Source organism: Apodemus sylvaticus, chromosome 1 (genome assembly GCF_947179515.1).
Source record: "Apodemus sylvaticus chromosome 1, mApoSyl1.1, whole genome shotgun sequence".
NCBI classification, from domain to species: Eukaryota; Metazoa; Chordata; class Mammalia; order Rodentia; family Muridae; genus Apodemus; species Apodemus sylvaticus.
This window is the reverse complement of record NC_067472.1, coordinates 63,365,194-63,389,767: the sequence shown is the minus strand read 5'-3', so window position 1 is coordinate 63,389,767 and position 24,574 is coordinate 63,365,194. Positions and strand designations below refer to the sequence as shown.

The 24,574-nt window shown below is 52.6% G+C and overlaps 1 protein-coding gene across 1 annotated transcript in view; it reads left to right on the top strand.

The window, feature by feature from the left end:
• Positions 1-2,575: 2,575 nt before the first annotated feature.
• Positions 2,576-24,574, top strand: part of Muc5b (mucin 5B, oligomeric mucus/gel-forming) — a 33,301-nt gene continuing 11,302 nt past the window's right edge. The window contains exons 1-31 of the mRNA XM_052172777.1: positions 2,576-2,645; positions 4,817-4,888; positions 5,264-5,332; positions 5,680-5,941; positions 6,092-6,206; positions 6,643-6,733; positions 6,927-7,033; positions 8,068-8,269; positions 8,738-8,863; positions 9,249-9,366; positions 9,451-9,589; positions 9,820-9,930; positions 10,210-10,279; positions 10,609-10,746; positions 11,125-11,289; positions 11,460-11,554; positions 12,433-12,559; positions 12,809-13,064; positions 13,860-13,915; positions 14,191-14,291; positions 14,532-14,683; positions 14,972-15,110; positions 15,209-15,322; positions 16,054-16,239; positions 16,647-16,880; positions 19,037-19,193; positions 19,550-19,678; positions 19,805-19,949; positions 20,074-20,117; positions 20,195-20,392; positions 20,784-24,543. Of these exons, the coding sequence (XP_052028737.1) occupies positions 2,576-2,645; positions 4,817-4,888; positions 5,264-5,332; positions 5,680-5,941; positions 6,092-6,206; positions 6,643-6,733; positions 6,927-7,033; positions 8,068-8,269; positions 8,738-8,863; positions 9,249-9,366; positions 9,451-9,589; positions 9,820-9,930; positions 10,210-10,279; positions 10,609-10,746; positions 11,125-11,289; positions 11,460-11,554; positions 12,433-12,559; positions 12,809-13,064; positions 13,860-13,915; positions 14,191-14,291; positions 14,532-14,683; positions 14,972-15,110; positions 15,209-15,322; positions 16,054-16,239; positions 16,647-16,880; positions 19,037-19,193; positions 19,550-19,678; positions 19,805-19,949; positions 20,074-20,117; positions 20,195-20,392; positions 20,784-24,543 (7,748 nt within the window). The remainder of the gene's footprint in view (positions 2,646-4,816; positions 4,889-5,263; positions 5,333-5,679; positions 5,942-6,091; positions 6,207-6,642; positions 6,734-6,926; positions 7,034-8,067; positions 8,270-8,737; positions 8,864-9,248; positions 9,367-9,450; positions 9,590-9,819; positions 9,931-10,209; positions 10,280-10,608; positions 10,747-11,124; positions 11,290-11,459; positions 11,555-12,432; positions 12,560-12,808; positions 13,065-13,859; positions 13,916-14,190; positions 14,292-14,531; positions 14,684-14,971; positions 15,111-15,208; positions 15,323-16,053; positions 16,240-16,646; positions 16,881-19,036; positions 19,194-19,549; positions 19,679-19,804; positions 19,950-20,073; positions 20,118-20,194; positions 20,393-20,783; positions 24,544-24,574) is intronic.

The window sequence follows — 24,574 nt, the reverse complement described above, 5'->3', positions numbered from 1 at the left end:
GATGAGCCTATCAGTGAACTGAATGCAATTGAACACCAGCTGTGTTCAATTAGGCTCGCGGCCCAGTCTGTGAGCACACTGGAAAGCCAAGAGAACAGGTTGCGGTAGAGGTCTAGGTAAGCCACAGCTGGTGACACAGACCATCTAGGAAGGGGACAGAGCCCAGTCTCCAGACCATCCCTGGGTGTCCTTCAGTACCACCATTTAGAAGAGGAACTGGGCATGAAAGAGAACATCTTAGACCTGAAGATCCTGGTGGGAAGCCTACAGAACAAAAGTCTGATGTGCTGAGACCCTACCCAGCCCAGGATGGCACCAGGTCCCTAGGGAGGAGCTGTAGGCTCACCCAAAGCATGCTATACTCATGCACTGGGCATTAAACTGTCGACAAGGGTGAAAACAGGTTTCAGCCTTAATACACCCAGAAACACCTGGGGGGAGGGGATCTGCCATGCGAGAGAAAATGTGAGCAGACATATTTCTGACTGACATTATCATTGAGATAAAGTCTGAATGATGTCTTTTTATCCACCCTGACTATATCCAGGACCACAGCTCAGTGCCATGCACAGCTGCCCACTTTTACCTCTAGAACTTTCCATCTTGCCAGCAGACACTCTGTCCCCATTAAAAACACACACTGCACTCCCTGGCCTTCCATCCTGCTCTCTGTGGATCTGATAAGAGGCATGCCTGTAGAATTATCTCTTTTGAAACCTAGATCCTCAAGGCCCAGCCATGTTGTCATGGACAGCAGAATTGCCCTCTTTATAAAAGTCTGTGTGCTTCTCAGGCTGTGGTGGCACACGCACTTAATCTCAACACTTGGGAGACAGAGGCAGGTGGATCTTCAAATTCAAGGCCAGTCTGGTCTACAGAATGAGTTCTAGAACATCCAGGGTGACACAGAAAAACCCTACCTCAGGGAGGGGGAAAGGTCTGTGTGCTAGTCCACTGTAGGGATGAGGCATTGCTTCCTCAGACATTGCTTCATGTCCATTGCCAGGGGTACTCCTGTTTTAGCAACCATGGATAGAGCCACCAGATCAGGGGTGACTGTATTTGTCACTGTTTTCTCCCTTTCTGGCAAATTTGCCTAAGAGTAGAATTGCTAGGCCATATAGAGTTCTAATTTTAACTTAAGGAAGTGCCAGGCTGTTCTCTCGCAGTGGTCCCACTTGGCTGCGCACTGACTGAGCGGGGTTCCCGCCTCCCCATGACCTCACGGGCACCTCCTGTGCTCTGTTGTTTGACAGTGACCGAACTCTTGGTTCTGAAACAATTTAAAGGCTTTCCGCATAGACTTTTCCCTTTCTTGTTCCATCTCTAGGAATTAAGTCTCAGAAAGATAAGTACAGGGGCAGACAGGGAGGGGCTCCCATGATACTGAAGTCACCCAGACACTGTGCCACTCCCTGACATGGCCAACCCCTAGGAACTTTCAGGGGTGACCAGATCTGGTGTGCATTCCTGGTGGCTCTAACAGAAGGAATGTGAATGTTTTCTGTATGCATCAAACAGGAAAGAGAAGCTTAGACATGAACATCCTGCTCTTTGTGGCAGCGTAGAAATGGCATTGGTGGAAATGGCCCCCCACAACCCTTAGGAAACCCAGCCAACACAATTAAGAGAGCTGATCCCTTGGGACTCCCATTCAGGATAGACAGAAGGGTCAGGAGACACCCAGTTATTCCCTTTCCTCACTGCCCACCTGCCCCAGTTTGGGGTTTACAAGTTCTAGAGCTGAGGCCTGAGGCAGGTCCAGGGCCCTTGGGACCCTTGGCCACACCCTTTGTCAAGGCCCAGGGTTAATAAGCTGACCCTGGGAAGAAGTGGAGCCCAATCAGAGAAGCTTGTGGCCTGCCTTGGCCAAAACCACCAAAACCTTGGGCCTCATTTTCTCCACGTGCTTGAGTTCTACAACAGACATCCCAGGGACTCGTCCTTTCTCAGATTCTTTGAGGGTTCCCCTCCTCCACAGACCCCCGGAAGCTAAACAGAACAGGGACCCTACCAGGCTCATGGCCATTTGGAACACAAATTCCTGAGCCCCATCTTCTGAGGCATGACCCTTGAGGAGTGAGCCCACCCTCAAGACTTGTTGATTCTTTAGGGACCCAGTGATGAGCACCTAGGGTCAGCTTCCAGGGCAAACACAAACCAAGGTTGTTGCCTCTTTGACCCCCAATCCTTGTAGTGTCTAGTCCCCCAGGGGAGCTGGCATGGGCTGCCTGGCCAAACACCCACCCCACAGGCCCAGGGCTTCCAATCTTGAGTACTCAGCCCCACTCCTAAGCTTCCCTACACTATCCACTCCCTCCCAGTTCTCAGAAGCCACAAGGGGTGGGAGCACTCTGGTGGCACAGTGATGCAAATCCTTCCTTCTCCATAGCCTCTTCCTGCCATGGCCCCTCCCCAAGAGCAAACACACGTGGCTGTGCAGGGAGTAGACAGTGCCTTACATGGCCAGGGAACTGGGCTGTGGGCCAAAGCCTTTGGCTACATAAGTCCAGGCCCCCAGGGAGCAAGTGCCTTCTCTCAGTCCCTCCTGCCTGCCCTCTGTACTGCCCCAAGGATGGGCAGCAGGACCTGGAGCTGGGCTCTGGTCTCGGCCTCTGTGGCCTTGCTTATGATGTGGCCAGCAGGTAAGGCTGAAGCCCCTTGCCCTCTCAGAACCATCTTCCCAGACTTGCACCCGGGCATTTCTCCTGCTGAGATGACAGGCACCTCCCACTGTCCCCAACATTGTGGTCCCAGGTCTTGCAGTTCTCTGACTTCTGGATCCTATGGCCTACACTCTAGCTATGTATGCCAGCAGCCTAAGGACCTGGCTTTGATGGAGGTACCTGGAAGAGGTTAGATCCTCTAAGTCTCGGGGTATGAACCCCGGTGAAAACACTAAGACAGTCTTGGCTTTGGAAATGAACAGGAATCGGAGATGAATGGAAGGACCACAGGTATTTCTGAGTCTAAGGGGCCTGTCTCAGAATTAGCAGGGACAGAGACTTCTAGTTAGGACAGGCCCTTCCCTTCACTGCTGGGGTCACAGGTACCAAGGTGATCTTTAAGAGGCTGGGGCCTCAGTGAAGTGGATTCTACCTCCAGGTATTAGGACAGGGGCTAGAACAGACTGATAAGATACCCAGCGCTGTAGTCTGAACTAATGGCTGAGTCAGGTGGGCTATGTAACCTAGCCAGCTGAGCTGTTTTCCTTGCCTGTTTGCTCTTGAGAAAATCGAAGTACTAAGACTGTTGAAAGGTGGCTCCCACAGGACTCAGCAGTCAACAAGCAGGGCTAGCCACCATGTCCCCAGGCTCTGCTCCTTAGATTAGGAGTCTGAGCAGGGGGAGCCTTAGCTCCAGGCTTCCTGAGTCTGTGAAAGAAGACAGACAGTGGATGTGGGGTGGGGGAGAGTATTCCCAAACCCATTCTTTTAGAGTCAGAGAAGCCATAGTTGTTCCTCTTGCTTCTAGGGCTGTCTGATGGCTGCTGACTGCTCCCCTGAGCCATATCCCTCATAACAGGACTCCCCCTGTGTCAGGTTCTGTCCATCAGAGTGATGAGCCTCCCTGCCAAACAGCCAGCCCTTCTTCCCCCACTAACTTCACTTGTAAAGAGCAAATTAAGCCCTGGGTTGCAGAAATGTCCTTTTGTGATAACTGTTGGGGGGAGGGAGAGGACATCATTTAGAGGGAATTTAGTTCTTGTCTGAATGGGTAACATACACCAAGATGGTGTGTGTGTGTGTGTGTGTGTGTAGGGGTGGCTGGCTGAGAATTCTCTGGCCAAGTGGTGACTGAGGGGTCTTAATCTGAGGGATCTCAGCCTGAGGGGGACTGGCATAGAGCAGGAGGCTTGGGATGGGGTTTCTTACCCACAGGGCCCTCCAGAAGATGGCAGAGGATAGGCTGGGCCAAGCACATTTGGGAGAGGCTGTGGATCTGGGGTCAAGGATGGACAGAGGGAGTGTCTGTGCCTCTGGGAAATGCAGTCAAGCGGGGCCCTTGAGGAAGGATTATTGCACAGGACAGTCCCTGCGGTTTCCAAAGGTCAGCTGGACACGCTGGGAAAATCAAACAGGAAGCCGCGCTGCCCGCCCATGGCACTGGAGCAGGTAGCATCTGAGTGTAGGCCTCGGGGACATGGTCCCTTACAAAGTGCTGGCCTTAAGGAGCCACCAGGCTTCAGAGGCTTGAGCTGTGGAGGTTGAAGCTGTCACCAGCAGTCTAGTCTCTTGCCTCCTGGGCTTCTAACAGTCAGTCTGTGGAGGTGGTCTTGCCCAGAGGCAGTGCAGAGTGCAGGCCATTGAGAGTGGACATCCTGCCCCAAGAACTGAACTCCTCACGCTACCTGCCCTGACTCGTAGATCCACTGTGGGGCTGCCTTGGAATCTTAGGTTTCTTCCTGTTATACCACTTTTGTTCTCCCTAACAAAGCCAGCCTTTGTCTTCCAAGGACCTCAGGTCACCTCCCAAGAGATGATCACAGTTCGGATACTAATACTGTTTCCCAATTTGCTTTTTTAAACCACTGGGTCCATCTTCCATATCACTGGCAAGACAAGGTGCCACTGTAGGGGGAAGGCCTGGCCTACAGGGGCCACAACTGCTCAGGAGACCTGACTTTGGTGATGTTCACTGAAAGGGATTACAGCTGGTGGGACTGGGGTCACCTGGCCCAAGTCTGTTCAGGTTTCGATAGCTTACAGGAGGGTCTTGGCCTGCAGTCAGAGCCAGCCCATGTGCCTGACACTAAGTTACAGAAGCTGCCATGGTCTCATGGCTTCTTCTGGACTTGTGTTCCCCTTTCCTGCAGAGAGCCAGGGCCAGGAAAAGCTGAGCTCAGAACATCGAGGAGGCACCGGAGACGGTCAGAAAGTGTATAGTGGTATGTGACTCAGGCTTTGGGTTGGGGATGGGATGCACAGCAGTGATTTGGATGGGGCTCAGGTAGGATAGACCACTGGTCTTCCCACCACCATTCATCACGTCGAAACTCTTAACTAGTCCATTCTGTCTGAAGGCAGTGCTGGCCACACAAAGACCAGAGCACCCAGAAATGGAAGAGTTCCTGGGAAGACAGGAGAGGGTTTCAGTGGGGGGTAGGGGTGTCCAGGAGTGACCAAGTATAAATCAGATACCCTAGAACCAACCTGTTGGTCCTGGGCTTCCTGATTTCTTTGGGGTGGGCGCTGAAGAGGGTGGGTGGTCAGAAGAGATATCCTCGGCTACACCTCTGTGTGACCTGGCCTTTCTTCTGCAGCCCCCACATCCTCATCCATGAGGCACGTCACCTTCATCCCACCTATCACCGTCTTCCCCAGCATGAGCGGTAAGTGGACAGTTCCTACTACAAGCCATGCTAAGGAGTGGAGGTGTGGGGAAGAGAGAGATTGCCAGTATGGTTGAAGGTGACATAGGGTAAGGCTCCCAAAGAGCTTTGAACAGGGTCTGGAACTTTCCTTGGGAGCCACCCTGGGGCATCTGACCCACAGCAAATGAAAGGGCCCAGGGATGGATCTGGGTCTTTGGGTTTTATTGGAGCAGCCAAGAAGTGGGAACAGGGCAGAGAGCTGGCTTCCCTTCTCCAAAGATATTGCCTTGTCCCTAGGAGGTTGTCCCTTGGGCATCTGGGCACGGAGTGGTGACATTCAGTGGTTTCATCTGGTTTCCCTGTAGCCTTAAACCTGGCACACAATGGGAGAGTGTGCAGCACGTGGGGTGACTTCCATTATAAGACCTTCGACGGGGACATGTTCCGCTTCCCTGGCCTCTGTAACTATGTCTTCTCTTCACACTGTGGGTCCACCTACGAGGACTTCAACATCCAACTGCGTCGTGGTCTTGAGGGTTCCAGGCCCACGGTCACCTATGTGTTCCTCAGGGCCCAGGGGCTGGTGATTGAGCTGTCCAATGGCTCCGTCCTGGTGAACGGACATCGGTGAGCTTGGGGAGGGGCACATTCGAGCCTGGCCTTTAGACCTCAATCTGTCCAAACTTGGTGCTCTGGGGTAGGAAGCAGGATCAGAGTGCGTGGGGAGGACAGCCCCTGCCTATGCCTGTTGAAGGAAGACCAGAACTTTCTGCCCAGGGAGGAGCTGCCCTACAGCCGTGCAGGTCTTCTGATGGAGAAGAGCAGTGGCTATGTGAAGATCAGCATCCGGCTCGTCCTCACCTTCCTGTGGAATGAAGAAGACAGTGCCCTGGTGAGGACATTCACCAGATCCCTGCAGCCCCCCCATAACCCTACAGAGGCCTTAAACAAACCCTTGCCATCTTACATAGCTCCTCTCAGTATCCAGAGCCCTCCATGATCTCCCACAACTCCCACTCCCCTCTAGAACACCCACAGTCTTCCCAGACCCCCAGAAGTTCCCCACAGATTTCACAAAATCCCAGTCACTCATGGTTTCTCACAGGCTCCCTTGGCCTACATGGCTGCCACATACCCTCCTTGTTCAGCCCCAGCCCCTGGCAGCTCCCCACAGCCCTTATAGTTCCTGGACCTATTACAGGGACCCCACAGAGTATTAGAGGAATATCCTCTCTGGTTCCCTGGGTGAGTGGGGTAGGAAGCTGCCAGGCAGGTCCTGGAGCCAGAGCAGAAGCCCCGAGGCTGAAGCTGCTCTGTCTCACCCTCAGCTGGAGCTGGACTCCAAATACACCAACCAGACGTGTGGGCTGTGTGGTGACTTCAACGGGCTCCCAGCTGTCAATGAGTTCTACGCCCACAGTGAGTGTCACTGAGTCTTCAGGCGAGGTGATCCTAAGGGCTACAGAATCAAGGAAGTCCAGGAGGAACGTGGGAGGGTGGGATTGCAGACACGGAGGAGGGAAGTGTGTGTGTGTGTGTGTGTGTGTGTGTTCCAGGTAGAAGCCCCTGATAAGCAGACCTCCTGACTGACTGTGAGCTTTCTCTCCTGCAGACACCAGGCTGACCCCTGTGCAGTTTGGAAACCTGCAGAAGCTGGATGGTCCCACAGAGCAGTGCCAGGATGTCCTACCCTCAGCTGTCAACAACTGCACAGATAGGGTAAGCACCTTTGATCATGCCACAATCCCCAAGGCTTGGCACAGTGCAAGGCTGACTGATAAAAGACCAAGCACTGCCTGGCAGAAGGCTGAGGCCCATCCTTGGGTGCCCAGATGGGGAGGGCTTTCCAGCTCCTGAGCAATCAGGGAACGGAAAGCTTCCAGGAAGCTGCAGTTTGGGCCTCAGGGAGGCAGACCAGGCTGGTTCTCCTCAGTGGGTCCAAACGGGTCACAGTTTTGATGGGCAGTCACAGCCCATCCACCAGGGCACACATGATGTCTGTGTGTAGGTGATGTGGGGGGGATATGTGTGACAAAGGCAGACACTAAAGGACACTTAAGCCCCTCTTGTGAGCAGGGAGAACTCATCCTTTGGATGAGAGTCCATAATCCTGAAGCTAGTAAATGCCCGAGTCCTCCCTAAATTGTGAAGTGAGGGAAAATGTTGTCCAGTCCTGGGAAGCGTGGCCCTACACTGGCTTATCTGGGGTAGGAAGATGTTCAATAGCAACACTGGATCCATGGAGGCCACCTAAGGGTGGGTGTTATCTTTATTCCCTTCTGTGAACTACCATACAAGGATGCACTCTTCATTCTCCTGATGCACAAGCCACAAGTCAGCATGTCTTGGAGCCCTGGAGTAGGAGATGGGAGGAACAGAGAGCTCTGGGTCACTCCCCCAGAACCAAGTAGAGCTCTGTACCCAGATATAACAAGTTCACGGTGATTGAGTAGAATAATGAATAAGGATGAGGGGTGGATGGATGGATGGATGGATGGATGAGGTAGATGATTGATGGATGAATGTGTAGATGAATGATGAGTGAATGAGTAATAGATAAATGGCAGATAGATGGTGGCTGGATGATAAATGATGGATAAACAGACAGATGGATTTATGGGTAGAAGGAACCTTCAGGGAATAGGAGCTTCCTGTCCTGCTCTTGGAGGGGCACGGTCCCCATTACAAGTGTTGAGACAATCCCGCTTGAGGGTCAGCAGGTCAGAGGTGCTTAGCCTCTCTGTGTTCTCCAGGAGAACATCTGCCGTCACATCCTGCTTGGCCCTGCCTTTGCCGAATGCATCACCCTGGTAGATGTCAACATGTACTTGGAAGCCTGTGTCCAGGACCTGTGCCGCTGCCCCACCTGCCCATGTGCCACTTTCGCTGAGTATTCCCGCCAGTGTGCCCATGCAGGGGGCCAACCACAGAACTGGAGGCGTCCTGATCTCTGCAGTTAGTACCCTCACTAGAGGATATCCGAGCTCTTACTAAGGGCCAGTCTTGAGCCTAGAACATGGCTGGGAAGACAAGGTAGAGAGAACCACTTAAGGGCCACTGAGAGAGGGTGAATGTCAGGGAGAGAGGAGATAGTGGGCAGAGTTGAGGGAAGAGTCTATGCCTGAAGGCTCTGGTGGACCTGTTGGTCTCAAAGGGGGTTACCCAGCTATGTCTCTGGGCACAGCAAGAAGATATGACTCCAGCATCTCAGGGTAGGGTTTCTTGGAGAACATTGGCCTCAGGTGGCCCTGTGCAGAGAAGGCTGTATAAAAAGTGCTGGATCCCTGCTTTCCTGCCTATTGCTTTATCCAGGAGATGGTTTTCTGGGACCTCAGTGGATATGAGAGCAAGCAGTGGGCATGACTCCCACTGGATGAAGTGGTCAGGACTCACTTCTCCGGGGTCAAGTGCTATCTCTTACAGACTGGACATGCCCTTTCAACATGGAGTACCGAGAGTGCAGCTCACCCTGTGTGGATACCTGCTCCAACCCCCAGCGCTCTCAACTCTGCGAGGACCACTGCATGGATGGCTGCTTCTGTCCTCCAGGCATGCCCTGTGCCCTTTGACCCCACCTCCATAGCTACCTTTGGGTTATGGTCTCTAGCATTTGAGCCCAGCATCAGCTGACCCTCTCTACTCCTAAGGGTGATGGGCCCTGCTAGGGGTTGCACCCCATAGCTAAGTGCAGAATGGAAACTGATCACTAGCAAGACAAAGATCTGCTGGTCTGTTGCCAGAGAATAGGTGCCTTGGGTCCCTGAGATCAGGTGGGGAAATTGAGGCCCAGAAGAGCTTATCCCCATCAGTTCAGGCTAGGGCAGCATTCTAGACTAGGGGTACTTCTACTGCCTAGGACTGGGGTTGTCTTGGAGGCAAGCTGCCCTATGCTATCTGTATGGAAGGCATCTGTGTTCACTGTCTTTTCCATCAGGAACTGTGCTGGATGATGTCAGACATTTGGGCTGCCTGCCCCTGGAGCAGTGCCACTGTACCCATGGTGGCCACATTTATGCCCCTGGAGAGTCATTCAACACCAGCTGTAGGTCTTGGTAAGCTTAACAGCCTTCATGGAGATGTATGGGGTGAGGCTTGCCTCTTCCCTGTACCTTTTCTGCTCATGGACTTCCCCACAGCACCTGCTTCGGGGGACTGTGGCAGTGCCAGGACCTACCATGCCCCGGCACCTGCTCTGTGCAAGGCGGGTCCCACATCGTCACCTTCGATGAGAAACTCTACAATGTGCATGGAGACTGCAGCTACATCCTGACCAAGGTGTGGCCATAACCTGGTCCATAGATATCGGCTAGGGTCCTGTTGATGGTCAAGAGCAGGGGTGAAGGATATGGTGAATCTCTGTGATGACAAGGACGTCTCAGACTCCATGACAAGCTGCCTATGGAAAAGAGGGATACCTGAGGATTCTTCTAGAACCCCTCCAGGTCTTGAGGTGTTGTATATAAGGGAATTCTACACCCAACCACGCATTTTGGGTTTCTTGACAGAAATGTGCAGATAGTAGCTTCACTGTGCTGGTTGATCTTCGGAAGTGTGGAATGACGGACACCGAGAACTGCCTCAAAGCAGTGACACTAAGCCTCAACAGTGGGGACATGGTGAGGACTGGGATCTGACTACCATCACATTCTGGGTTAGAAACAATAGAGGTAGGAAAGCATATGGAGTAGCAATAGATTAAAGAGAGTTCTCTACGCCCTCTCTAAGCTTGCAAGATAGGAACAGTCACCACCTAGGTAGATTCTAGAACCCCCTGCTAGGGCATGTCTGAGCTTCCTTTTTGGCTCTGTCACTGGATGGAGGGGGATTCCATCAGAGTTCTTTCTGTAAGTGGCCAGATGGGCCCTGTGGGCGCTGACTCTTCCACCACATACCAGGTCATCCGGATCCAGCCCAACAGCGCTGTGTTCCTGAACTCCATCTTTACTCAACTGCCCTTGTCAGCAGGTATGTGGCTTCCTGACCCATCAAGACAGGGTTGGCACCTTCCGTGGGCAGTCACTGGGTAGAGTCTAGCTCCTGGTGGGCTTTTTGTGGCTGTTTGTCAGCTCCAGTGTTTCCCATGGGGTGACAAGTTGCTGCCCCTGGTTCTGTGGGAACCCTGTGTCTAGCAACACTGCCCATGCCCTATCAGGGACAGTTGGCAGTCATTTACATGCCATGCACATTTGGGGACTTTGGGCATGGGATTTCCTTAGGTGCTTTACCTCCTGTTCCAGCTTGCACTGTCCTATTGGGCGGGCCGGCTCCCAGCATGCCTGTCTCTCTCCTTACAGGCAACATCACCATCTTCAAGCCCTCATCCTTCTTCATCATAGTACAGGCAGGCATGGGGCTGCAGCTTCAAGTGCAGCTGGTGCCCCTCATGCAGGTGTTTGTCAGGATGGACCGCTCCTACCAAGGCCAGCTGTGTGGTGAGGCACCAATGGACTTGAGTTCAGGGCTATTGGATTGAGGTGGGACTGTTGGGGTTGGGCCTGTCCTAGCTCTAGGCTGTGGAATGAGATCAGATGTGAAAGATGGTTGGGAAGCACTGGCTCTAGGGCTTGGTGGAAACCCCAGCAACACCCAGCACACCTGACATCTAACCAGTAACCTGTGGAGTGGCCTGGGAAGACAGCCACCTGTGCTGCTCTGATTCGGCTAGCCCTGTTAGGAGCTTACTGTAGAGGAACTGAACACTGGGCAGGGACTTTCTTCTCAGTCTTCTTTTAACAATGCTTAGAAGGATGACAGACCAGGGAGAGTGACCAGGTTGAACAACCCACTGACCTCCTGACCCTGGTCCCTAGGCCTGTGTGGAAACTTCAACCAGAACCAGGCCGATGACTTCACAGCCCTCAGTGGGGTGGTGGAGGGCACAGGAGCAGCCTTTTCTAACACCTGGAAGACTCAAGCCTCCTGCCCCAACTCCAAGAACACCTATGAGGACCCCTGCTCATACAGTGTGGAGAACGGTAAGCACCCTCTCTAGCCATTGGCTACTCTGAGCCCTTCCTGACCTCTGGGCCATACGAACCCTTGGACTAGGACTCAGGGAACCCCATGTAGACAGGAAGGCATCAAGGGTTAACACTACAGAGGAAGATGGGCTCTGGAAAGCGGCCCACATTTCTCCCTCTCCTAGAGAACTTCGCCAGGAAGTGGTGCTCGATGCTCACTGAAAGCTCAGGAGTTTTCTCGGCCTGCCACGCCACTGTGAGCCCAGTGCCCTTCTACTCGGTGAGACCATGATCTGCTGGCCTTGGGTGGGGGCAGGTATGAAAGCCCTTGGAGACTGGACTCCCAAGGCTCACCCACCATTACCCACTCTGGTGTGTGCTTCTGAGGCAGTTCGAAGATTCACCAACTGAGAAGCTAAAAATGAAAGTGTTGGGGCTCAGATGGCTGTCCTTCATGGTCTTAGTGTGTGTCCAATCTCCCTCTTGCAAAGACAGCTGTGACTCTATTAGGGTGACCTCATGTAGCCCTTGTCTCCATGGGCTTCCCCTTAAAGGCTTCTTTCTGTGTTGGGCCTCATTCACATGGGACAGAGCACTCCGGAGGAACCTTGGGGGGAGGTGACACACCTCAACCCTAAACAGCACTCCAAAGCCCTAAACTTTCGCACATCACTCCACCCCCAAGGATGGATCTTCAGGTAACCCACGTCCATGATACCTTGCTGGACACTCCTCCTGAACTTATCTGGCTTCTGCCTCAGTATTTTCTTCCCATCCCATCCAGGTTCCCTATGTGAAACCCAGTTAGAATGACGCCTCAGATACAAGTTGACCCTACCCTGGTCTTGTGGAGACTCTTCCCCAGGGCCCCTGCCTTAGGCTTCATACTTTTTAGCTTCTGTGCCCAGACCCCAGGTGTGGCCTCTATTCTGGCTGCCACTTTGCCCTGTGGCCTCTGACTCTGCCCTTAATGCCAAGCCCAAGCCACCCTTTCAAGACACTGCTGTCAAAGTCCCTTATAGGGTGGCTCCTTCTGGGAAGCCACAGGGCCAGGCCTTGACCAGGGTTTAGCTGATGATATTGATGTTGAAAATTGAATGACTAACAAGGGAACCTAGGAGACAGAGGTACCTGACTCCTTGATATCCTGTCTCCCAGAACTGCTTGTTTGACACCTGCAACTGTGAAAACAGTGAGGACTGCATGTGTGCGGCCCTGTCCTCCTATGTATTTGCCTGCGCTGCCAAAGGCGTGCTGCTCAGTGGCTGGAGGGGCGAAATCTGCCGTGAGTATGCTGTGGGCCACCAAGGTTTTGCCACAGGTATACATCCCTACATTAGCTACCGGGATCCTGACACTCTGACACAGGAGGAACTTAGGACCCCTGGCAGCAGTAGCTATTAGTCTCCTGTCCCATGCCTGCTGTGTGCCAGCCTGTTGTTCCAACAATGGTGTCCCTAGTCTGAGGCAGGGAAGAACATGGGCTGGGCCAATTCCCAAGTCATTGACCTCCCTGTCCCTGTTCTTCCTATAGACCAGTATACAAACAACTGCCCCCAAACCAAGGGCTACTTCTATTCAGTGAGCACTTGCCAGCCTACCTGCCGCTCTCTGAGTGAGGCGGACATTACCTGCAGCATCCCCTTTGTGCCTGTGGATGGCTGCACCTGCCCGGAAGGCACCTTCCTGAATGACAAGGACCACTGTGTGCCAGTGGAGGAGTGCCCTTGCTACTTCCATGGAATTGTGGTGGCTCCCGGAGAGGTTGTTATGGACAATGGTGTGGTATGGTAAGGAAGACTGTCTTCACACCCTTCCCCATCCTCACAGGTCTGTGTCAGGGGGGTCTCTAGCTGCTGGCCCTTCCATACCTGAAAGTTTGTGTGGTCTCCTCACTGAGGGTTTCAAGACATACATGGGGCATGTTGGGTGTTGGGGCGCCTTTTAGATCCCCCTGGGATACAGCAGGGAGGTTGTTCCGAGGGTCCCGTGATACCGCAGAAGCACTCACAAGCAGTTCTCGGCTGAAGTCCTACTCCCTCCTTGGCCTCAAAGGCAAAGCCTTTACAACTCATGGTGTAAGCCAGCTTTCTATGATTATAACCAAAGCCCACGACAAGATAGGAAGAGAGGCTGATCTTAGCTCACAGTTTTAAATGTTCAGCCCATACTGTGATATGACTAAGTAGTCCCATGGCTTTGGGCCTGTGGTAAGGCCCAAAAGATCCAAAAGGCCCAAAAGGCCCTTTTATATCATGTAGAAGAATGTATAGAACATAACTCACTGCATAGCAAGGAAGAGAGAATGAGCAGGATACTGTTAAGGTCCCAGTGTCTCCTTTAATGACCTAACTTCTTCCCACTTGGCCCTACTTCTTAAGGACACTAACATCTCCTAGTATTAACACAGGATGGTGACTGAACCTTTAGTGTATGGGAATGTGGGGTCCAGGGTCTTCTCAAGGACCCCAATAGCAGGGGCAAGGAGTCCTAAGAAGGCCCAGACCTTGGCAGGGTATGGGAAGTACTGGGGTTAAGATGTAGTAGACACTGTATCCAGTGGGTACTATTGTCTTCTCTTGTAGCTCGTGTACAAATGGGAAGTTGACCTGCCTGGGAGCCCTGATGCAGAAGAGCACAGGTAACATTCCACCCTGACCAGCCTGTATTCAGCCATGACTACTGTACCAAGATGCTCTAGGGAAGGCAGGCCCGTGGCAGTGTGGCTGTAGAGCTTGTGGGGGTTGTGGGCTATACTTTCTAGGGCAGGTCCACACAGTCTGGATGCTCTGGACAGAGCACAAGGCCATGTAAGACCCTAGTTTGCTACCATCTTAGCAGTAAGATGGGGTTGGGAGACCGTAGGAGCCAGGAATGTCCTACCCGAGGCCTCTCTCACACGCTTGCTCTCTTCAGAGTGCCAGGCGCCTATGGTATTCCTGGATTGTAACAATGCCTCAGTGGGTGAGCACGGGGTTGAATGCCTCAGAAGCTGCCACATGCTGGATGTGGATTGTGTGAGTCCTCTCGATTCCAATGCCAACCCTCATCTACCATCTTGATCTGCGGGAAGAGTGGGAGGGGGGATATCACTGGGTAGCCAATGGATTTGGGTCTTGCTGGCCCTGAATGGCCGCCTCCTGAACATTCCCAGTTCAGGGTCTACTTGCTAGTTGTCCTGGAAACCTATTGGGGATGAGGAAACAGGCTGCTGTTTCAGTCCCTGACCAGTCTGACCAGTCAATTTGTGCCTACAGTTCAGCACACGATGTGTCTCGGGCTGCGTGTGTCCCTCAGGCCTGGTAGCAGATGGGAATGGGGGCTGTGTTGCTGAGGAGGACTGCCCCTGCGTACACAATGAGGCCACATATAGACCTGGGGAGGTCATCCGGGTAGACTGCAATAACTGGTAAGTCTTGGGACCCTCAGAGGGGGTCAAGAGGTATCTACAGGGACACTGGTATGAGATAGCTTTGGTGTTTTAGGGGCCTTGGGACCGAGGTACTCACAGGACCCCCATTTCTGTGGAGGAAAGGCTGTTTATCTAGCCTGGGGTGATTGGAAACACACCCCCACCTGACCAAAGCTTGATAGACACTGAGCTTAATACCCCAAGTGAAGTGGCTCACTAGCACAGGACCAGGACAGCCAGCCTCAGAGGACAATTCCCTAGTCACAATGACCTTTCCTTTCCCAGCACCTGCAGGAGGCGCCGGTGGGAATGCACCGACCAGCCCTGCATGGGTGCCTGTGTGGCCTACGGGGATGGCCACTTTGTTACCTTTGATGGTGGACGCTATGTCTTTGAAGGCAGCTGCGAGTATACTTTGGCTCAGGTGTGTAGTTCCTGGCCCCTCCTAATGCATCACCCTTCTCTGTCCTTCCCACACTTATTTTGGGGCTGTGACCAGAGCTTCATCTCTGTCTTTCTTAGGACTACTGCAGAGGCAACACCAGTACTGATGGGACCTTCCGTATTGTCACTGAGAATGTCCCTTGTGGGACCACAGGAACCACTTGCTCCAAGGCCATCAAGATCTTTGTGGAGGTTAATACATTTGTAGCCATTGGCAACTGCATCCTTCCCTCTGTAGCTCCATTCCTAGTTATCCAGCCAGAAAGTATCCTCAAGGACAGGATAATAAGGGACCCAAACCTGAGACTTATAACAGCAGATTCTACCACTTTCCATCCCCGGGCCAGAGTTAGATGAAGGCTAGCAAGATCTTGCTTCCTAGGGGTCTGGAGGATCCTTCCTGCCTTCCTGAGCTAGGGACTCCCGGAGTCTTGGTGTGTAGACAGTATTGCTCCAGTCTGTCTGACTAATCATGGCCTTCTGTTATGTGTGTGCATGTCTCAGGTCATGACAAGACAGACATTAGACTTAGGGAACACCCAGGCAATTCCAGACAACTCACTTTGTAAGATCTTTTTTTCTAGTAATGATGCTTTCAGGTCCTGGGAATTGTTGATATCTTCAGTACCCCACTTCTGGCTGAGAAAAGTCAGAATCCACAGAGCAGAAAGCAGAGCTGCTGGTTTGGCATGTAGCCCCTCCTCTGTAGGGGAGGGCGCAGCATCAGGTCACCTGAGGTGGGTGGGGCATGCTGGGAGACCGCACTGCACATGTGAGCCTTTGGGGGCCATCGGGTATGTGACTTGACTTTCTCTACTCCTCACCCAGTAAGTCTTCATCTGCTGCGGCGTCCTCCAAGGGTAGCAGGCAAGCTCTTCCTCTCCCAGCTCCCTGAAACCATGGCCCTGTATCTCCACCTACAGAGCTACGAGCTGATCCTTCACGAGGGGAACTTTAAGGTGGTAGAGCGAGGGCCAAGTGGGGACCCTCCATACAAGATCAGATACATGGGCATCTTCCTGGTCATCGAGATCCGCAGTGGGATAGTTGTATCCTGGGACAGGAAGACCAGTGTGTTTGTCCGGCTGCAGCAGCATTACAAGGCAAGTGTGGCCACCAGGTACCCTGCTTCTGGGCTCTGACAGGTCTAAGGCTGGAAGCTGACAAGGCTACTAAGGGTTGGTCCACATTGAAAAGCCCTGGCTACCGAGGCCACGTACAACACCAGGTTCCAAGAGGGATGAGCTAAGATTGCAATGAATAATGGGTGTCCTGGAGTCATGATTAGTGACCTAGCCCTGCCCACAGGCCTGTGCAGAGACAGTCTTCTATAGAGAATATGTACGGTTCACCCACATGCCCCAGGACCCACGTCCTATATAACATTCATCTGGAAGTTCACTGGATACAACCCAGGGGAAATGAGATCGCCCTACATTTTAATCCCAAGCCAGGCTCTGTGCCACCTCACTTAACTGTCTAAGGATTCTCTCTCCTCGTGTTTCTGCAGAGCAAGGTCTGTGGCCTATGTGGGAACTTTGACGACAATGCCATCAATGACTTCACCACACGCAGCCAGTCTGTGGTGGGTGATGTACTGGAGTTTGGAAACAGCTGGAAGGTCTCCCCATCCTGCCCAGATGCCCCAGCTCCCAAGGACCCCTGCATTGCAAACCCTTACCGCAAGTCCTGGGCCCAGAAAAAATGCAGCATCATCAACAGTGCAACGTTCGCTGCCTGCCACTCTCAGGTAGGGCCTGGCCTTGGTTCATAGGACTTGAAGTTGCCTACTTCTTCCTGGTAGTACTTGAGTCTTGCTGGACTAGGCACATAGTAGGCCCTTGAGGGCCATCCTGACCCAGTCAGAGCACATGTTCCATGGTCTGGGTTTTCAAGTTCTAGGTCTAAATCTCCCACAAGATGTGTGGGCATTCATGCTTATATCCTATCATGGAGTCATCTCCACTATTTTGGGATCAGCCCTTGACTACAGCCACCATTCATGACTCTCAGTGAAGTACTATCACCATCTTCCTGGGTGACGCCCAGACCTGTCCAGCGTACATCAGAAACACCAGCAGGATTCCCCCAGAGGAAGTGGTAACTGGTTCTCATTAGACCTCCAAAGGCTACCTTCTGTCACCACATCCAAGACTCAACAGCTTCACACACAGGCTGTCAGGCCATGACCAGGAAATGCTCATGGATCGTGGGCAGCCAGTGCTACTCACCTGTGTTGAGCACCTCAGGTTTCCACACCAGCCTTGTGAGCAGGTGGACAGGGGTCCCTCTGGTTTCCATGCTCTCCATGTCTTGGTTCACTGTGGCCTGAGAAGGCCGGCTTGGAGGTGCCATTGGCAGCAAAAGCAAGAATTTGAGTCCACTCTGGGGTCTTCCAGTTGGCACAGTGTGAGTGGTAGGCCCTTTCCTCCACAGAATTAGACAGTTAACCACATGTCCCACAGCTGTGCCAGTCTGGAAGTTAACAAATGCTGAATAAGTAGTTACCACCCACCACTTCAGTGGTTCCCAACCTGCAGGTTGTGACCCCTTTGATATCCTGCGTTTCAGACATGTACATTACAATTTATAATGAGTAAACTTACAGTTGTGAAATAGTGATGAAATAATATGGTTGGGGTCACCACACCATGAGGAATTGTATTAAAAGGTTGAGAACTGCATTAGGAAGGTTGAGGACCAACAAACTACTTCTTTGGAGCATGTTTGCAGGGATCTCGAAGGGGTCAAGTGGTCTATGGGAACCAACTCATTCAAATGGGTGGGGGATAATCTCAGGGATTCTCTGCAGGGAAGAGGCAGAAGGGTGGTCAGGAAGGGGCTCACACCAAAAAACAAACCAGGGAGCCAGAAGTCATGGTTACAGCAATCTAGGGAACAAATTATGGAAGGCAGACATAGGATGGAGACCAGTGCACTGGAGCGAGAGTACAAGGACAGAATTGAGATCACAGTGACGTGCCCTGCAGGTGCAAAACCTGCAGATTATATGACTAGACCAAGTCAAAGAACACGCAGAGCATTAGTGAAGTTGCACAGGTCGCAGGTGCTCATGTGTGAAGGAGAGCAGGTGTGAAAGTGGGGCAGATACAGGCAGGCAGCTGGATGGGTGAGTATGCAGGGAGGTACACAGGCAGGAAGATGGGCAGGTGAATATTTGTACAGGTGCAGGTGGGCAGCTACACAGTGATGTACAGGTGAGTGTCTGTGCGAGCAGACAGATGGATGGGTGCATATATGGGCAGGAGGGAAAGCACACAGCTCAACAGGTTCGCACAGTGGTTAGAAGGGTGGGTAAACACATGGATAAGTGGTTAGAAGGGTGGGTAAACACATGGGCAGGTGTGCCAGCTCACAGGTAGTCAGGTGCACTGGTGTGCATTCAGGCATGTGCATGGGTGGGAAGTTATACAGTTTCACAGGTGTGCAGCTGCACAAATGAACAGCTGTACAGGCAGGTTGGGCATGTAAGTGTGCAGATATCAGCAGGTGCACAAGTGGCCAGATAGGTGGACCTATGGTAAGCCATACGTATACCTATACAGATAGGTATACCTTTACAGATAGGTATGTGTATTGAGGTATTCAGGCAGGTGTATAAGCGGCCAGATGAGTAGGCGCAGGAGCACAGGTATAGGGGCACAAACAGAAGGTTATGGGCATGCAGGTGTGCAAGTATGCAATTGTACTAGTGAGCCAGAAAGGTAGTGCTGGACCAGTCCCACTTGGAACACTCTGGTAGCAGCCACAGTACCAGATCAGGATTCCCATCAGTATGGGTTTGGACTATGGCTAGCTTTGTACTCTGCCCCACATTCAGCTGCCCTGTGACCTGGGTAGACATTGTTGTCTTCCCTTAGTGGCACACTGGCCTCTCTGTTCCAGGTTGACTCTACAAAATACTATGAAGCCTGTGTGCATGATGTATGTGCCTGTGACTCAGGGGGTGACTGCGAATGCTTCTGCACTGCTGTGGCTGCCTATGCCCAGGCCTGCCGTGATGTGGGTGTGTGCTTGTCCTGGAGGACACCAGACATCTGCCGTGAGTGGGGCTCTGTTTATGGTATTGAAGGGTGGGACTGACTGGGGATGAGGTGGGTGGCAGGCTCTATACCTCCCTCATGGCTTGGATTCTGGTCATTGTGACATGTGAATATACATGTGTGTGTGTGTGTGTGTGTGTGTGTGTGTATGCACACACACACACACACACACACACACACGCACACACACATGCTTTGACACCTGAGAGCTGGTAGTTGAGCCTGTAGCCTCTAGGATTTGGGGTAGGGAATGAACCCAAGGAAGTTATCTGCCTAGCCCAAGGCTTATGTATCTGGGTGCAGCCTAGCATGAGGCCTAGCGGGTGCCTGCTTAGGTCCGCCTTTCCTTGCTCAGCTCTTTTCTGTGACTACTACAACCCTCATGGGGAATGTGAGTGGCATTATCAGCCCTGTGGAGCCCCCTGTCTGAAGACCTGTCGGAACCCAGCTGGACACTGCCTCGTTGACCTGCCAGGACTGGAAGGTAAGGGTGGTACCTTTAGGGCAGACCCAGTGTACTAGGGGTTCTCTGCCACTGCTTGGAGGCTGAGGAAATGAGTGCATGCTTGAGAGGATGGAAAGTCAAATGAAGAACTCCTGCGTGCTCTAGGCTGCTACCCACAGTGCCCGCCCAGCCAGCCCTTCTTCAACGAGGACCAGATGAAGTGTGTGGCCCAGTGTGGCTGCTACGATGACGAGGGAAACTACCATGACATTGGCACACAGGTCCCTACAGCTGAGAATTGCCAGAGTTGGTGAGAAAGGACCCAGCAAAGGAGGAGGGTAGAGACCCAGGGTGGTTGGGAAAGGACAGGGAGGGTGAAAATATGTTAGTTAGGGGTTGTCCACAGATCCTCAGAGCCCCTGTCTTCCCTTCAGTCTCTGCACCCCTGGTGGCCTCCAGTGTGTTTACAACCTTACAGGTAAGGAGCGGTTGTGGGTTTGGGGTTGAAGCAAGGCTGGGGGTTGAGTAAGCTAAGTCAGTGCATGTAATCCCCAGCCTGCACATGCACCTATGAGGGCCACACCTACAACTACGATGATGTTGTCTACAACACCACGGATGGTCTCGGCGCCTGCTTAGTAGCCATCTGCAAAGACAATGGGACTATAACACGCACAACTGAAGTGTGCCATGAAGTCCCGTCTACCACACCATTCACATTCACCACCACCCTGGCACCCCTTGCTACAAACGGTAAGCCCATACCAGGTTTTCTGGGAGTCCCTGGTCTCTAAACTATTATGTTAGTCCAGTGAGATGATTGGCCACATCTGGGATAAGGGAAGTTGTCAAGGACTCCAGCTGCAGAGACATGCTGGGTCCAGGCAGCCCAGGCTCTGCCTGGTATCCATGACCTCATACCTCCCTTTATAGACCCCAAGACTCTTTAGCACAACTGGTAGGGCTGCCACCAGAGACCACAAAAATTCCCGGGTTCCATTTGTCTTTGGTGTACCCCACCTCAGTCAGTGAGCTCTCTCCAGATTAGCTGGCGGGTCCTGGATTCAAGTCTTAATTTTTGTAAAGGTGTGGAGCCATCTGAGGTCAAAGGGACTGAGCAGGGCCTTTTATCACTTCTGCACAGGCTCCACTCCCACTGTGTCTACTGTGTGTGTCCATGAGGTCTGCCACTGGTCCATTTGGTATGACGAGAGCCATCCAGAGGCTGGCATGTCAAGTGGTGACTTTGAAACATTTGAGAACCTGAGGAAGAAAGGGTACCAGGTGTGTCAAACCCCCATTGGTATCGAATGCCGTGCAGTGAAGTTCCCCAGCGTGGACTTAGAGGAGCTGGGTCAGAAGGTCAGCTGTGACCCATCCTCTGGGCTGACATGCTTCAATGGTGAACAGAGTCCCCCACTGTGCCACAACTATGAGCTGAGGGTTCTGTGTTGTGATTATGTGCCCTGTGGCTCCTCTCTGACCTTGGGTGTAAGTACCACTCACTCCCAGCCTGACATCAGTAAAAGACCCTCTTTGCCTACACTTACCACTCACATAGTATCATCAGAATCACAGTCCTGGACCAGAGAACAGAAGGAGACATCACTGGATAAATTTCACAGCTCAAGGCAAACGGTGCCATTTACCTCAAATAGCAGAGTGACTTCACCCCCTATGCTGTCTAGAAACTCAGTCAGCAGCCTCCCCCTGTCCAACCCTACCTGGACTACAGGAGTTAAAGAGACCAATGAGAACACAATGCTTAGCTCCCGGACAACAGCAGCATTCACTTCACAAACCAGGTCTACTTCAAGGCCCAGCACAGTCACACAGTCAGTCAGCAGCCCTGAGTCCTCCTCCACAACCTGCCAACCCCAATGTCAGTGGACAGGGTGGATTGATATAGATTACCCTTCGTCTCACATCGATGGAGGAGACTTAGAGACATATGACAACATCAGGGCCAATGGAGAGAAAATCTGTGAGAAGCCTCAGGACATCATGTGTATGGCCCAGAACTACCCCGGAGTGAGCGTGGACAAATTGCAACAGAACGTGACGTGTGACCTCAGCTTTGGTCTGGTGTGCTACAACAAGGACCAGGGAGGCACTTTCCCGATGTGCTACAACTACATGATCAGGGTGCTCTGTTGTAGTGTTAGCCACTGCCAGGGACCTACCACCACTGCAGAGTCGGCCCCAGTGACGGGAACTGCCACCTCCACCACCCAGACCCTGTCCTCCAAGCCTATTCCCAACACTAGTTCAATTGAGACCTGGTCTGTGTCAGGCTTCACCACCAGTGTAGATGCTTCAGAAATGCCCCCCCTTGGGACCCTAACTACAAGTGTGTCATTCCCACCCACCACTCCTCTCACGGTCACCTCAGTGAGCACTCAGCATCCCAAGAGTCTAGAATCCTCTGGCATCCCATCAGTGGTGACTACTAGGTCCACCTCTCAAGGACACTCCCTGCTTCCCAGAAGTCCCCACACTACCAATACATTCTCAGCAACAACCTCAAGGACTTCCCTGTCCAGCATGACAACCACCTCTACCTCCCTGACCACTCCCGGACCGTCCAATACTCCTCCCAGAAGCACGACCACAAACCCAGCCATAGCTGCCTCCATGACCAGAGCAGTTACTGAGACCCTGTCCTCAAGGCCACATACCAAGACCACCTCAGAGCTCCCTGGAGTTCCCTCAGCCAGATCCACAGCAGGACCCAGCACACAGTCCACTTCAAGGCCCAGCACTGTCACACAGCCAGTCAGCAGCCCTGAGACCTCTGCCACCACCTGCCAACCCCGATGTCAGTGGACAAAGTGGATTGATATAGATTACCCTTCGTCTGACATCGATGGAGGAGACTTCGAGACATATGACAACATCAGGGCCAATGGAGAGAAAATCTGTGAGAAGCCTCAGGACATCATATGTATGGCACAGAACTACCCCGGAGTGAACGTGTACGAGTTGGAACAGAAAGTGAAGTGTGACCTCAGCTTTGGTCTGGTGTGCTACAACAAGGACCAGGGAGGCGCTTTCCCGATGTGCTACAACTACCTAATCAAAGTGCTCTGTTGTAGTGTTAGCCACTGCCAGGGAACTGCCACTACTGCCACTTCTGGGACAGTTACACACACTTCCTGGCCTGTGTCCAACATGCCTATCAGCCCCAGCACCACAGAGTCATTTTCTTCCCCTGGAGAAACCACAGCCACAACCAGAGAGACGGAGACCTCTTCCTTGCTAACCACTGGTCTCTCCTCAGTCCTGACAACCACAGAGACCACAGGCTGTAAATCTCAATGCACGTGGACGGACTGGCTGGACAGTGACAAACCCCAACCTGGCCAGTTTGGAGGAGACATTGAGACCTACTATCATATTCAAAACAAGACAGGTATCGAGATATGCAAGAAACCCGTGGACATCGAGTGTGAGGCTGTCCTCTTCCCCAGCATGTCTTTCCAGCAGCTGGGCCAGGAGGTGGTTTGTAATGTGGACTTTGGACTCATCTGTAGGAACAGCAAGCAGGATGACAACCAAACCTGTTTCAACTACCATATCCGCGTCCTCTGCTGTGAGGAAGATGCCAACTGTATCAGGACAACTGGACCATTGTCTACCACCTCCACATCAGCACCTGGATCTCCCAGCACAGTCTCCATGTCCACGAGCAAGTGGCCATCAGAAGAGCCAAAACCCTCAACTTCATTTACAACTCAAAGTAGATCCTCTACTCCTCAGACAGAGAAGATAACCTCCATGACCACAGCTAGGACTACTCGGAGTTTCCCTGTCTTGAGTCTCTCTGCCCTTCCAGCTTCTCCCACAAGCCTTCTCCAAACCTCAAAAGAGCCACACTCAGGTAAACCAAGCACAAGTCCATGGACAGCCTCCTCCAATGTTCTGAGCACTGCCATGCCAACCACCTCCACTGGCAAACAGCTCTCTAGAACAAAAACCACGTTGTGGACTAGCCTCCCTTCGAGCATTTCAACCATAGGCACCAGATCTATCCATCCCATTTCTACCACAATGACAACGAAGAACCCTCAAACACTGATCACCAATGACATTTCCAAAAGCAGATCTACGTTGCCTAGTAGGCCCCATATCACAACATCTTCAGCCACAGCAAAAACTGGGGGTGTGGTCAGCAAGTCACACTTCTCTACCTCCCTGACCACTTCCGGACCCTCCAATACTCCTCCCAGAAGCACGACCACAAACCCAGCCATAGCTGCCTCCATGACCAGAGCAGTTACTGAGACCCTGTCCTCAAGGCCACATACCAAGACCACCTCAGAGCTCCCTGGAGTTCCCTCAGCCAGATCCACAGCAGGACCCAGCACACAGTCCACTTCAAGGCCCAGCACTGTCACACAGCCAGTCAGCAGCCCTGAGACCTCTGCCACCACCTGCCAACCCCGATGTCAGTGGACAAAGTGGATTGATGTAGATTACCCTTCATCTGACATCGGTGGAGGAGACTTCGAGACATATGACAACATCAGGGCCAATGGAGAGAAAATCTGTGAGAAGCCTCAGGACATCATGTGTATGGCCCAGAACTACCCTGGAGAGGGTGTAGACAAATTGCAACAGAAAGTGAAGTGTGATCTCAGCTTTGGTCTGGTGTGCTACAACAAGGACCAGGGAGGCGCTTTCCCGATGTGCTACAACTACCTAATCAAGGTGCTCTGTTGTAGTGTTAGCCACTGCCAGGGACCTACCACCACGCCAGAGTTGGCCCCAGTGACGGGAACTGCCACCACTGCACGGTCGGCCCCAGTGACAGGAACTACTACCACTGCAGAGTCGGCCCCAGTGACAGTAACTGCCACCACTGCAGGGTCGGTCCCAGTGATGGGAACTACTACCACTGCATGGTCGGCCCCAGTGACAGGAACTGCCACCACT